The 14271-nt window shown below is 39.0% G+C and overlaps 1 protein-coding gene across 1 annotated transcript in view; it reads right to left on the bottom strand.

The window, feature by feature from the left end:
- The window catches only part of PEX7 (peroxisomal biogenesis factor 7), an 82381-nt gene that overhangs the window by 56067 nt on the left and 12043 nt on the right, over positions 1 to 14271 (bottom strand). The window contains exons 4-5 of the mRNA XM_025865915.2: positions 9137 to 9214; positions 8449 to 8557 (exon numbers count right to left, since the gene is read on the bottom strand). Coding sequence (XP_025721700.1) covers positions 8449 to 8557; positions 9137 to 9214 — 187 coding nt within the window. The remainder of the gene's footprint in view (positions 1 to 8448; positions 8558 to 9136; positions 9215 to 14271) is intronic.

The following is a 14271-nucleotide window of genomic DNA, read 5'->3' as shown; positions in this document are numbered from 1 at the left end:
CCCTTCTTGCAGTTAACTTAAAAGACACAAAGAGGAGGGAACTGCTCTGAAGGAGCTAAGAATTCCATTGACTTGACAGTCACTTCTGTTGCACACATGTGGCACTTCATCCTCCTCACTTTGTTTTCCAGGTGGAAGAGACAGCTTCTGGCCCAATGGTACCATGACTCACTCAACTCTTAGGCACCGGGATATCTGCATTTATGTTGGTTTTTTATAATTGCATTTTCCAGACAACTGGCCTTTCATTGTCAGCCAGACGTTGACCAGGGCCCCGTGACAGTGCCACCATCTTCTCTTATCAGTGGCAGGCCCGCCACGGCGGCACAACCAGTGAGTCTCAGCGCACAGCACGGAATAGGAAATGCTGGACGCTGTGACGTCTCCTCTCAAACTACAGCGGGTAAGGCGAAGGGAAGAGGAAGTGAGTGTCGATGTTGGGTCTGACCCTGCGAAGAACTGAGCAGCAAAAGGATGCATATCGGGCCCAATAATTGAACTGAATTGAAATGCCAGATGCTTATCAAATGTAATATGACTTTTTCCTTAGAGTAGAATGAAGATTTTTTTTTTTTAACTACCAGACCCATTCATTCAGGCATGGCTATGACTTATGCAATTATATGGAGTCTGTGATAGCAGTAACTTAGTTTTCATGGTTCAAAAGAAAGTTTATTTCTTATTAACGTTCTTTATGTAATGAGCTTAAGTATTCTTCCCTTCTATCTCATGCAATTTGGAAATATGAATTCTGTCCTACTAACAACTTTCATGAACTAGACAAAATGCAATGTCCTCAGAGAACCTTTGAACACTTTGGAAGGTAAATCTAAATCTCTAAACACTCCTCCCCTTTTTGGCCTGTCCTAATTTAGCCAATGATAACAAATTTAGTTCTAGATTTGCAAATACCATCTAACTTTGAAGGTGACTCAATTCTTAGAATGACTTCAATACTATATTCTCATGTATTATCTTAAAATATAAACTGCTATAAGCAGTTGAGTGGCATAATTAACTATATGTGCACCACCGGACTAGACACAAAAGTACATCTTGGCTGCCTATCACGTAAGCTTCTGCCATTTGTAATATTTGTAAAAACAAATATTTTATAACTTTGGGTTCCACAACCATGAAATTTACAGTTGAGTTTTCTTATGCAAAGATTATAGTATGTTTTGTAACAAGCTTCTCTCTGTAAGCAAGAAGACAAAGTAAGAAAATTGATGAAGACCATAATATAACTCAAACAAAACTGAGGAAAAAAAAAACAACTAAGGCATTCTCAAACTACAGAAACCACTTCCTCTCCAAATTCAGCACTGAAACCATTCTGTGGGTTTTTAAAAAAGAGATGAATATTAAGCATGAAATTCCCATCATACCAACAGAAATAAACTATTAGTTTGGCATCTCAAACAAAGCTATGCCATAGACTAGAACAGTGCTTTCCAAATGAGGCTGATCACTAGGTTCAGCTGGGGTGATTAAAAAATGTGCCTCCCAGAGATACTTGATTCAGCAGGACTAAAATGGAGCCCAGAATTCTGTTGTTCTTTTAAAGCTCCCCCAACAATTCTGACAGCCAGCCAGGTTTCAGGATCACTGGCCTCGTATGCTATTACACAGCCATGCATTCCAGATTCTACCCGGAGCAAGTTCCTCAGATGAGCACTGGTAATCCTTACAACACAAACGTATGCCACGGTCATTCAGATGCTCCTCAAATATGCTCTGTTCTCGCACCTCCCATTCCTTCGCTTTCCAGCTCTCATCTCTTAACTCTTAGTTGTTTGTAGGTAACAGCTTGAACGACTATTTCCTCAGAATGGAGGACCAGCTTCCCTGACCAGCCAACTTTGACAAGATCAGGAATCCTTAGCTGTGTTTCCACAGAATTCTGAGCACACGTGTTAATCACAGAAGGCAACATTTATAGAGCCCTAACTCTGTGCCAGGTACTGTTCTTAGCCTTTTGCACATATTAACTCACTTAATCCTCCTCAAAACTCCACGATGTAAGTACTACCATCACCCCTGTTTTCCAAGTGAGGAATGAAGAGACGGAGGTTAAGCAGCATGACCTGAAGTCAGCTAATAGCGGTGAAGGAAGAATTTTGTCTCAGACAGTCCAGCTCCAGGCCATGTTCCTAACCACTATACTTACTATGTTACCTCTCCAGAGAACTCTGCACTCCTTACCACCCATTGTTGGTTTGTTTTTCCTTATGATCTCTCTTTTCCACTGGATTGCAGCTCTAAGAAGACAGAACCCTGTCTGTTTTCTTCCTCAATGTATCTTCAGTGCCTTTCAATGTATCTTTCAAACAACAGTGGCCATTCACTTAATATCTAACTGACTCACTGCCAATGTCCCTCTCAATAACCAAAATTAACCTTAGATAGGTTTTTAAAATTCTAATAAGATGGTTACTTCCTATATCTTATATAATAGTAATTAAAAATATATTAGTGTTTGCTTGTGTAAGGCACTCAGCTATGTAAGAGAATACACATGTCCAATAGGAAATACATGAAAACAAGAGTAAGAAAATATGCAAAGAAGTTCATTTGCTTCCTAATACACTGTACATAGCTTGGTAAGCAAATTTTCTCATCTCACTTGAAATGACAAAGGCACAGTGAAAGCTTCAGAGCGGGCCCCATCCTTTACTGTACCACAAACCCTCCTCTCGCAGACTGGAAGAAAAAACTTCAAATCTTTTCAACTTTATTAAGGAGGCTACTATTTGAAAACCATTAGGAAGGAATATTTCAGGAAAATGGCAAATGCTTAATAAATAAACCTTCCAATGAGTTTCTAAAAGCATAAAAGCTGGCAGAAAAATGGCATTCCTTTATCCAATTTTTTAAAAAGAAACATTTTATAGCTCACAGGTCCAGTGCTTGGTTTTCGTGAAATCCCCTTAAGTGCTGGATGTGCATACAGTCTAGTGAATATTGGCCCCGTAGAACGTATCCAGCCACTTCCACCTAATCACTATTCACTCTTTCCGTTCTTGGTGTATGAGTTGGACTACCACCCTCTTTCTCATTTCCCATTCCCGACTGCAGGAGTAAGCTGGGCCCACACCAATCAATTACATCCCCCTCTCCGAGGCACAGTGCTCAGTTTAGAACATTCACGTGGACCATCAGACGAGAGAAAATGAAACTTTCCTAGATGTCTGAGAAGGAGTCTCACACGTTTCCTACTGGACGGAAACCAGAAAGGATAGAGGGGTTGGAGCTGCTGCCGTCTTACTTTCACATGGTGCCTGATACAAAACCAACTTAAAAGAATACAGAAGAGATGGCAAGAACATCCTCTAAGCCCTACATCCAGCCATGTGTATAAAGCCAGATGTAATTTTGGACATTTCAACAATGAGAACAAATAAATTATCTTCTTACTTAAAGTGGTTTGGTTCAGAATTTCCTTGACTTTCAACCAAAGAAATCCTGGCTGCTGTGACCACTATTTATATTTATTTCTAATAGAACACAGGAAGGTGATGTCATTAAGCAGATAATCTTTTTTTTTCTGTTAAACCAAACGGACATTGTGATGATAAAAAGACGGTTTAAATATTACCGATTTGCAATGGGCAGATAGTTAAGTTTTGTGATTATATTGCTGACTCTCCACACAATAAGTCTTTTCCTGCTATTCAGTCTCATACACTGAATGTTCTGTGTGCAACACGCAGACTCAGTATTATGTAGACCTGCTACACAAAACGCCACTGGAAAAGGAAGAGGAGTGTGCGGCTCAGCCCAAATCAAAGGCTGGTACACACAATGCTGCCTGACATTTAAATAAATGCCGGTGTATTCGTTCAAGATTTTGTCACCATTAGATTTTATATTTGGTCATGGTCATAAAAAGAACAAGGAAAATGAAGATAATTTTAGAACCTTAAATAGTAATATACATCAACAAAATTACATACAATAGTAAGGTAAAGGAATTTTTTAAAAAATCTGTCAGTAGTTCAAGGAGTTTTACTTATTAATACTTTTCCAAATATGTAAAATTATACTCATTATTAATTCCAGCTTATTATGAATGCTGCCAATTAGAGCTCCCACCAGACACGTCTTCACTGCTTCACCAGAAGGGAAGTATATTTCAGTACATTCTGAAGACAGATCTATTTTATACCACTAATTCATCCAGGGTTTGAAATGACTCCTTTGAAACTGTAGGACATAAGGCCAAAGGGCATCCCTACTCGAAGAAAATGATGCTAACTAATGTCAATCTAATTCACATCCTTAAAAGAATTTTAATTGAACTTGTACTAATACTCTCTGTATTAGGGCTTTTCACCTATGGTAAATTATAACCATTATGCTGCACTGTGGTCATCTTACAGATCTGATTCACAATAAGCATGAAACTCATTAGCATTTACACTAAATTAAAAGCATAAAGATGACTAACCAAGTTATATAGGCAGGCTAAAGGGTTAGTTAATTCGAATAGCATATCAATACTGCTATCACTTACTTAATACCCACCCAGCCTTATAATTAGCTGTGCCACAGAAAAATTTAAAAAATCAAAGAAGAAATTTAGGCTTTGAAAAGGAAATGTGCCAAGGAAAAATATATTTACTGGTCCCATCCCAAAAGATTTGATATCTCGGGAAAGATTTAACTCAGATTACGAACAAAACACTATGACTCAAGACAACTTAGAAATTTTGAAAATAATAGTAATAATTTTATAAGTATACTGTTCATTCTAGAAAACCATGCTGTTAATTTTAACCATTGAACATTTTTTTGACTTAACTGAACCTCTATACACAGAATTTACTATTATTTGCTATTATCTTAGAATCTAAGAAATTGCTTAATCTAAAGGACATGTTTGTCTGTACACCATTTACCTGAAGATTTCCAGTTCTGAGTGTCTTCAACCTAATAATACTTTAGAATTGAGGGACATTTGGTCATTTTAAATTTTTAGAATAAAAAAATAATAAAATAAACGAAAGGAAAGGATTTCTGTGATGTTATATTTACTATGGAAGCCACTCAACATAATTCAACAACTCAGGGCATTGACAAGAGTTTAGTAGCAAGTAAGGAGCAACTATCTTACTGACTGCCTATTTGGGGGTGCTGGGTAATTAAATGAGGAGACAACAGTAGGCACACTCTACCTCCTCTCCTAGCTATTTTCTTCTCTCCTCCCCTAAACAACCAAACTGCATGGAAGAGCTTCCACTGCTTTATCTCCCCTCAAGACACTTTATACAAAGTGTCAGCAAACATCTCCTGTGAAGGACCCAACAGTAAGTATTTCTGGCTTCAAGGGCCATTGGCCTCTACCACAGCTACTCACCTCTGCCATTATGGCACAAAAGCAGCTACAGACAATCTGTAAAAGGATGGGCATGGCTGTGTTCCACTAAATCTTTGTTCACAAAACCTGTCAGTGAGTCATTTTGATCTGAGGGCAGTAGTTTGTCAACCTATACTCTAGTCTAAGGTCTCTTCCCTTTAGTCCTTCCTGGGGGCTCTGATTTACTACAATGGCTCTACTTACCATTTCTGAGCCAATGACACAATTTATTCATGAGGCTAGATGTCTCAGCTCCAAACTCAACCTACTCATCCACAGCCCCCTGTGTGCCATGAGCTCAGTGTGCTCTAAAACAAAACTCCAGATCTTCTCCTTCAAACATATTTCTTACCTCTGTTATGACATTAACCACCCACCAACTTACCCTTGGCAGGAATATAGGAGTTATTCTTTACTCATCCTTGTACATCTTATACAATCATCTCCAAATACCACTCGAGTCAGCCTAATTTCTGCCAGCTCTTCTGCCACCATCCTTATCCAGGCCTTCAGCTCTCGGTTAATCTTCCTGCATTCGCTCCTGCTCACCTCCCAGCTATTCTCTACACACAGCCAGAAGGAATTTTTTTAAATGCAAGCCTAATTATACCACTCCCTTGCTTAAACCTCTTCAGTGCCTTGCCCGTGTCCATAGGATAAAATCCAAAATCTTGAATCCAGTCCATAAGGTGTCCATCTGGGTGCCTCTCTACTGCCCAACCTCATTTTCACTACCTTTTCCTCTTAAGCAGTGGTCTCCCTGGCCTTCTTTCAGTAACTCAAATGCACCAAATTCTTACTTTTGGTCCTATTCTCTCTACCTAGAATGGTCTCTCTTTCTGTGCCATGCAAGGTCTCCCACTTTTCACTGAGCCAATTCCTTATTCATCCTAAATGAAAGCCAGAAAACTATTAAGCAAAAAATTGATAGTCTTGGCTACCAAAAAACTCAAATGCATATACAGTAAAAAAAAAATATACAACATAAAACAGTTAAAAGACAAACAAAAATGGGAAAATATACGTAAGATACAGAAGACTAATTCCTAAATATAAAAAAGAGCTCATACATCAATACAGAAAAACAACAACAAACAGCTCACAGTAGAAAAATGGGCCAAAAACATGAACGTGAGACTCACAAAGGAAAAACTGTAGTAGTCAATGGACATATAAAAAATATTTACTATCCCTCATAATCAAATATGCAAATCAAAACAAAAATTAGGTATCATTTTTCACTCATCAAATGGGAAACCATTTAAAAGATTAAGGAGGTGCATTTATTTATCATTTCAAGGTCCAAATCTTAAAACAACTATTACCTTAACATTACTAGATTCTCACTATCAGAATTAACTGACATCATCTAGACTGGAAAGGTTGTTGTTACTGTTTTGATTAATCTATAAGGTGTTGCTGCTCTATAATAAACACTTTTGAAAGTCATTAGTGTCATATAGATTGTATTTATGTATATATTCCCCAGACGATGTCATTTAATAAGTCCTCACATTGGAATACTCGGGAGACATTGGTTTTACCCTTCCCACTACTTGTTCACAGAGGCAGCCTAGTGACTCAAGGAGGCAGCCTAGCACAGCAACCCTGCCCTGCCTATGCCAATTAGTTGTTCACCTTTGTTTCATTCCTACACTTTTTACAGCTTTACTGGCACTCCATACATCACACCAATTATCTAAAAGAAAAATGAAGCAATGTATATTAAAGTGTCAGAGATTTTAGGAAGGAAATAGTACTCAGAAAATTCTTTAGCCAAATGTTTACTGGTGGTAGATCAAATAAAAGGAACACGGTATACCTCTCTTTCTACCTTAAATTTGTTTTAATTCCATAAGCTTAAGTATATAACATAAATTCATATATAAAATTCATAAAATATAACTGGTGAATGTTCTTTTCCATCAAGTTTATTTAAAACTAGAGTCTAATAACTCCTTCTGAATGGTGGTATGATACTCTCACTTCAACTATAACAGGACTAAGGCTACTAAGAAATTTCCATGATCAAAAGCTGTTTTATAATAACAATGTTTGCAGTGGGGAAAATGAATTTGGGATGGGAGATTTTCTGATTCACAATTATAAAATTATTTTTCTGTATAATTTCAACAACAAAAGCCTTATAGCTATAAGCGTATAAAACCTAACACCAACTAAGCAAATTCAGCCCTTAAAGACATCTGACTTTTTCCTCAGGAATATTCCCCATAAACATTTTTCACTTTTTTTTAATATTTTTTATTTTTTATTAGAGAGAGAGCAAGCACAAGCAGGGGGAGCAGCAGGCAGAGGGAGAGGGAGAAGCAGGCTTCCCGCTCGGCAGGGAGCCTGATGCGAGGCTTGATCCCAGGACCCTGAGATCAAGACCTGAGCTGAAGCTAGATGCTTAACGGACTGAGCCACCTAGGCGCCCCAAACATTTTTCATTTTTGTACTCCATATTCTGGAAAGTGAATAAGAATTTTTATGGAGGAATATAAGAAAAAGCTAACGTGGTTCTACGGAGGGGAGGGATGAGGACTTACATTTTGTTTGGCATGTTTCTGTGCTGTTTGAATTTCCTCACTATGGGATTATGTAGGATACCATTTTTTCTTTATAAATTATTTTTTTGAAAGTTACAAAAGAAGCAAAGAATAGTGATCATTTTACTTTGTCAATCATCACAAATATCTGTCATTAATTAGCACGTTACACATTCTCCTGTTACTCAGACTTAGCCACCTTTATTCCGATAAACAAACCAAGGATAATGCCATCTAAAGGAAGGAGCTCAGGGGCTAATAAAAAGAACTAGAACGGTTCCCAATTTTGGAAGATTTATAACCAGTTATGATATGCCTAAGACAAACCATATTTGTTCATTAATAGTTGAAAAGTAGTCCACGCCTGGCTGATTCTTATCTAGAGGTTGATGAAGAATGAAACCATCTACACAGCACAAAGAATAGTACTGTGGGCCCTTTTCCCCTCCAAATCGCAAGTACACAGCACCATCTGCTGGGGAAAGCAAAGCCACCACTCACTACAAGTAAGGCTTTTTTGGTAAATACCGAATTATTTACCTGAGGCTGATGCAAAACAACCAGGGATGTGGGGAGACCAGATTGTGCTATAAATGACACTTTCATGGCCTCTAAAGGTGCACAGAGACTTTCCAACAGTTGGATCCCACTACAAACAAATGAATAGATCAATTACTTAGAGGTAGATTCAAATTTATGTTTATATATATAATACATATAATACACTATCTATGTATTTATATATACACACGTAATAAACAGACTCAAAGATTCTTTAAAGTCTATTTCCATATGAAGCAAAATGGTATTTAAGGGGCCAAAATTATCAATGCTGAGTTAATTATTTACAGCCAAAAGGTTAAAAATGTTTAAATTCTAATAAATGCCTTAATACAGTTTTTTGAAAAGAAAATTAACTGTGTAATTGAAAAGATACAGAAGTACGTTCTAGAAAAGAAAAAAAATTCAATGGCAGCTTTGCGGAAGAGAACATTTGGTGTTTTGTTGTTTTTTTTTTAAGATTTTATTTATTTATTCATGAGAGACAAAGAGAGAGAGAAGCAGAGGGAGAAGCAGGCTCCCCGCTGAGCAGGGAGCCGGATGCGGGACTCGATCCCAGGACCCTGGGATCATGACCCGAGCCGAAGGCAGACAGACGCTCAACCATCTAAGCTACCCAGGCGCCCCCCGAGAACATTTGGTTTTAAACACAGTAATGCTGACATACCAGTTTGACCGTTTGATCCCATGAGCCAGACACCACAAGCTGTTCACCTCTTGTTTGGCTCCAGTCAACACTGTAGACCTAAAAACATTTTAATGTATCATTTGGAAAGCAAAAGAGCATCAAGTTCAATATTATATTTTATCTCTTTATAATAGTGATAGCCAGTTAGAACAACTAATTCACTTCATTGAAACATCAAATAAAGTCCTACAAATCTCAACATGGTGCCTGAGAAATGGAAAGGTCATTTTGTCCATTCCCCCAGACATATTCCTTACAGATAAGATTCCATTCTATGTTAATAGAATGCTACAGATGATTTCCAAACCTCCTTCACTAAAACAAATCATATATATTTTTAACCTACCAACAAACACTGTTTGCAGCACCCTGTAGAAATGTCAAAGCAGATTAGAAAGTTAGTCGTCTAAAAAAGCTTGCCAGGTCAGTGTTTATCAGAAAGCATTAAAATTCAATTAATATCCTTATCTGTCCTTTCTTAGAAAAAGCTTATAGGAACCAGGTAATCCTTTCAGATCTCTTGGTAAACAGCTTTAGTTATCCAATGCTGCTATTCTAATCTATGCTTTACTGCTTTCAGTGAACCATTTTAAATGAACCATTTGAAAACTTACGGAAATATTTTTTATTCTGTCATTTTATACAACAGATTATATACAGATCACGACTGTAAGCAAACTTCCACAAAATCCGTGCATAATTATTCTTTATTAAATTAAAGTAGTCCTGACATGGACCTGAGTATACATCACTAAATGTGACCAGCCAGCAGATTCTTCTGAATCTTAAAAATTCTAGCTACCATGTTTATGTAGGAAGCAGGGGTGTCTGCAGTTTGCTGTGGCTTAAGTATGGGTTACCTGTTCTCTGCTGTCTTCTACTGTGAACTATGGCTAGCCATGATGGAGTCTCAGTTTAAAAAATATCAGTAATACTGAGTCTGTCTTTGTTTAAAACTTTAGTATTTTTCTCATCACAGATTTTTTTGAATTGGGATTTTTAAAAATACTGCAGTAAGACATTATTTGACTACTGAATTTTGGGGGTCCTCCTTAATTGTGTAACTAAGGTGAGTGACTCACCCACCCTACCCTAGTCCTGGCCCTGCTGCTGTCCATATTCATGTAGAAGAGAGAAGATCAGTTGGAACACTGAAAAAACCACAATCCAGCAACGGAGAGCACCTCTTATAGAAAGGGCAGCAAAACCCCAAGAGCTGCTGTGGCCATCTGCTAGTTATGGATGGAAAAAGACAGCCTTGAAGTAGTCATTGAAGATCCTGAAAGCTAAAGAGTTTGATTTTATCCTCTAGGCAAGGGCATGGCAAATTTCTTCTGTAAAGAGCAATAATTTGGGATTTTATGGGCCATGTGGTTTCTGTATGTCAGTCTGGGAGAGCAAAAGTAGCCAAAGGTGATACTTGATGAGCTGGCATAGCTGTGTTCCAATAAAACTTTGTTTACAAATCAGAGAGCACGCTAGGTTGCCGACTCCTGCTCTAGGCAGATGTGAACAGTCAAAAATAAGCACAATAGCAAACCTTTATTGAGCACCTACGGCATACCAGATACTGTCATAAGCATTTTACATATTTTATCTCATTAATAGATACTGTGCTAAGACCCACAAAGTTTAAATTGTCCAAATTCCTAAAGCTAGTAAGTTGCAAAGCTGAATTCTGAACCTCAGTAGCCTAACTGCAGAGTCCACCCTTAGTAACTACACTAGGCTGTCTCTACATCATGCTACCTGAGGGCACTGTTGAAGTGGAATGAGCTTGGGCTGCAATATTAAGGAAATAAAAGCCTGCCCTTCATTGGCGATTCACAGGTATCACCCTCCATTAGAGCTCAGATTGATTCCATTCTTGTTTCCATGAATTATCCATATCCAAGAACTTAAAGTCCCTGTCAACTGAGTGAACTCCCATTCATCTGTCAAGACTTGGTCCCATTACATCCTCTATGGAACAAGTCTCCCCTCGACAAAACCCTCGATGCTTCCTTCCATGCATCCCAACAGCATCTTGTACCTACTTATAATTTAACATTTACCATATTTTACTACAATTTGTGTTAAATACCTGCTAGATTCTGGGAGATCCACCATGTGAGCAAAACCATCTTGTATGTCTATGCTCACTGCAATACAATAAGCACTCAACAAATGGGAGTTAAAATAATTTCTCCAATTAAATTTATCTTCACAATCTGCATCACTAAGTAGTTATAAAGAGCTACTATTTTCATTTCAGTGGATAACTGAACAAATATAACTAAAAACTAAGATCAACATCTCAGATTCCACTGCCTCTACACATGTCCAGCATGTTGTTAAGATCTGACACCTTATGACTTCTCGCCGTTCAAAACTGCAAGGGCCCCTACAGGCTCAGGGAGAACCCAGCCCTAGTGAGAACAAAAGACAGGAAGGAAGATAGCTCTGCTGACGGCAGTGTTGCTGCCAGCTCTATTATCAGTCCCGCAACGACGCGCAAAACTAAGGACAGAACGCACACGGTGAGGTTAAAAACGGGACAACAGGGAAGGAAATAAAGGCAACCCAATAAATATTTTATGGTGTTTGACTGTGTTTACAATTTAGGGTACGGGTAAGTAATTAACAGTACAAGCCAGGATGTTGTTTAAAAAGAAAAAAACTATAGACATAAGTACAAAACGGGCACTGGGATGGAAAATTCAGCTTGATGCCCAGAAGAGAGGATCTAAGCGGGGCCTTGAGGCCTGGCTAAAATGTCAACAGCAGAAAGCAGAAATGAAAACAGTGATCAGAAACTCCCCCAAAGGCATACACGGGCATAGATAGTACCCAAGGGATTAGGACTAGAGAACACTACAGGATAACACCAAGGTTTTGTGCCCAGGGACTGCTGGTGGTGGTGGCATTAACAAAATGGGAAGACTGGAGGAAAGAAGATAATGTGTAATTTTAGACCTACTGACTTTGAAGTGACAGCAAGATAGTCAAGTGGAAATGTCTAGTGGGAACGGGGTTTGGGCATTGACCTCAGGCTCTGAAAAAAAGTTTATAGCAGACAGATGTTTGGGAGACAGTCAAAAAAGGATGAGTAGATTCCATTATCCCAACTTCAAGTTACCGCACTAGTCTATTCAACAAGTATTTATTAAGCACCTACTGTGTTAGACGAGACAGATAAAGTCCCCGCCCTCAAGGATCATAGACAGGCTCTAAATAAAAAATTTCAGATTGTGATTTTAAAGAAAAGCTACAGAGCAAAACAAACCAAGGGAGGAGACTGGGAAACAACGACAGGGGGAAGGAGTCATTTCTTGATAGAGCGGACAGGGAAGACCCCGCTGAGCAGAGACCTGCATGTAGCAAAGACAGAACTCTACAGGGTTGAGAGGAAAGGCTTTGTCAGAAGAACAGGAAAAGACCCAGAAGCAGGAAACAGGCTTGTCACGGTTAAAGAACAGAAAGGTCTAGCAGGAGGGACAAGAACCCAAAGGAACATGGTTACAAGTTTGTATATAATTCTCTCTCTCTTTTTTAAAGATTTTATTTATTTGAGAGAGCGAGAATGAGAGACGGAGAGAGAGCACATGAGAGGGGGGAGGGTCAGAGGGAGAAGCAGACTCCCTGCTGAGCAGGGAGCCTGATGCAGGACTGGATCCCAGGACTCCAGGATCATGACCCGAGCTGAAGGCAGTCGCTTAACCAACTGAGCCACCCAGGCGCCCATGTACATAATTCTCTTTAGAGGCTACAGCCATCGAGCCTACGCTGGCTACCACCTAGACTGCAGGGAGCATCCTTCCACTGCTCTCCCCATCCATCCTTGCTCACGTCCAATCCATGATCTGCACTACATAAACACACACGTCACTCCCCTGTAGGAAGCCCTTTGACGGTTTCATACTATGGGTCTCCTACAACTTACCATCTCCACTCAACAGTGAGATTTATCCTTGCTGCTGCTTATTACCCAAAGGTCAAAGTCATGCAAAACTGTGAATGGTTTAGGGATGCATACATATGCTGTAAAATTAAAAAAAAAAAAGAAAGAAAACGGAAATAGAAATTCAGCATTAGTGGTTACTCCTGGGAAGAAGGGCGTAAAGACAAAAGGAGGGAGAATGACAGACTCAGAAAAAAAAAAGTAGATAGAAGAAAAATAGCATCTGTAAAGCAGGAGCTCCAACGGCATAAGGAATGTTTTATTTCTTAAGTCAGATGATGAATATGCAAGCATTCATTATACATTTTTACAGCTTACATATATTCCATACGTAAGAAATATATCATGGCAAATTTTTAAAAATCTTCAACACCTTTCCACTGATTTTAGCTTAACAGCCAAGATGCTAACTCTTCCAGGCATGCAGGCTCAATCCCTCCCCTTCAAGCGTGCACTTTTCCTTTGCCTCTAACCCTATTCCTCTGGCCTCTCCATCTGAATAGTTAATTCCTACTCTCCCTGCAAATGTAAGGATGCCTTCCTGGTCCCTTCCCCAGACAAGATCCTTTCCTCCTGTAGCACTCCATACATTCCAGCACTGATCACATTATCAAGGAGATAACCTGCAAGCTCCAGCCCCCCTCCCTAGAGAGGGACGAGGACTCCAGCAGGGCAAGGACACCATGCCTGACTTGTTCATCTTCCCCGCTAGACCTCACACCATCCCTTGTATACAGTTGGGTTAATCAAAGTTTCTGGAATGGATGAAGGGGCAGAGAAACAAATCTGAATGAAGAGCACATCTCACATCAGTCTAGTCTGCCCCCCTTTCCCTATTCCCAATTCCTCCCCCACTCCCATTTAAACAGTGGACATGGCTTAATGGTCAGTTTAAGGATAAAAAAGAAGAGGGGTATGCAGTTATGCTTTAAAAGCAGGGTCCTCTAAAGGCCTATCTTATGTAATTACTCTTGGCAGTGGTGAAGAAAATTAATTGAGAAACTGCAAAAAGAAAAAAAAATAACCCTGAACAATATTTTGTGCTGCTTTATGAAATGTGAACCTTATCAAAACCACCATTTGAGAGGACAAATTTTATTACTGAAACCAATTCCCAAAGAGCTCATTTTTAATCTACTGTAGAGCATTGCCCTTTTTAAGTTGGTCTATTTAA

The sequence above is a fragment of the Callorhinus ursinus genome, unplaced genomic scaffold, assembly GCF_003265705.2.
Source record: "Callorhinus ursinus isolate GAN/ISIS: 27379988/994484 unplaced genomic scaffold, GSC_fseal_2.0 scaffold6, whole genome shotgun sequence".
Lineage (NCBI taxonomy): Eukaryota > Metazoa > Chordata > Mammalia > Carnivora > Otariidae > Callorhinus > Callorhinus ursinus.
This window is presented reverse-complemented; position numbering and strand designations above follow the sequence as displayed.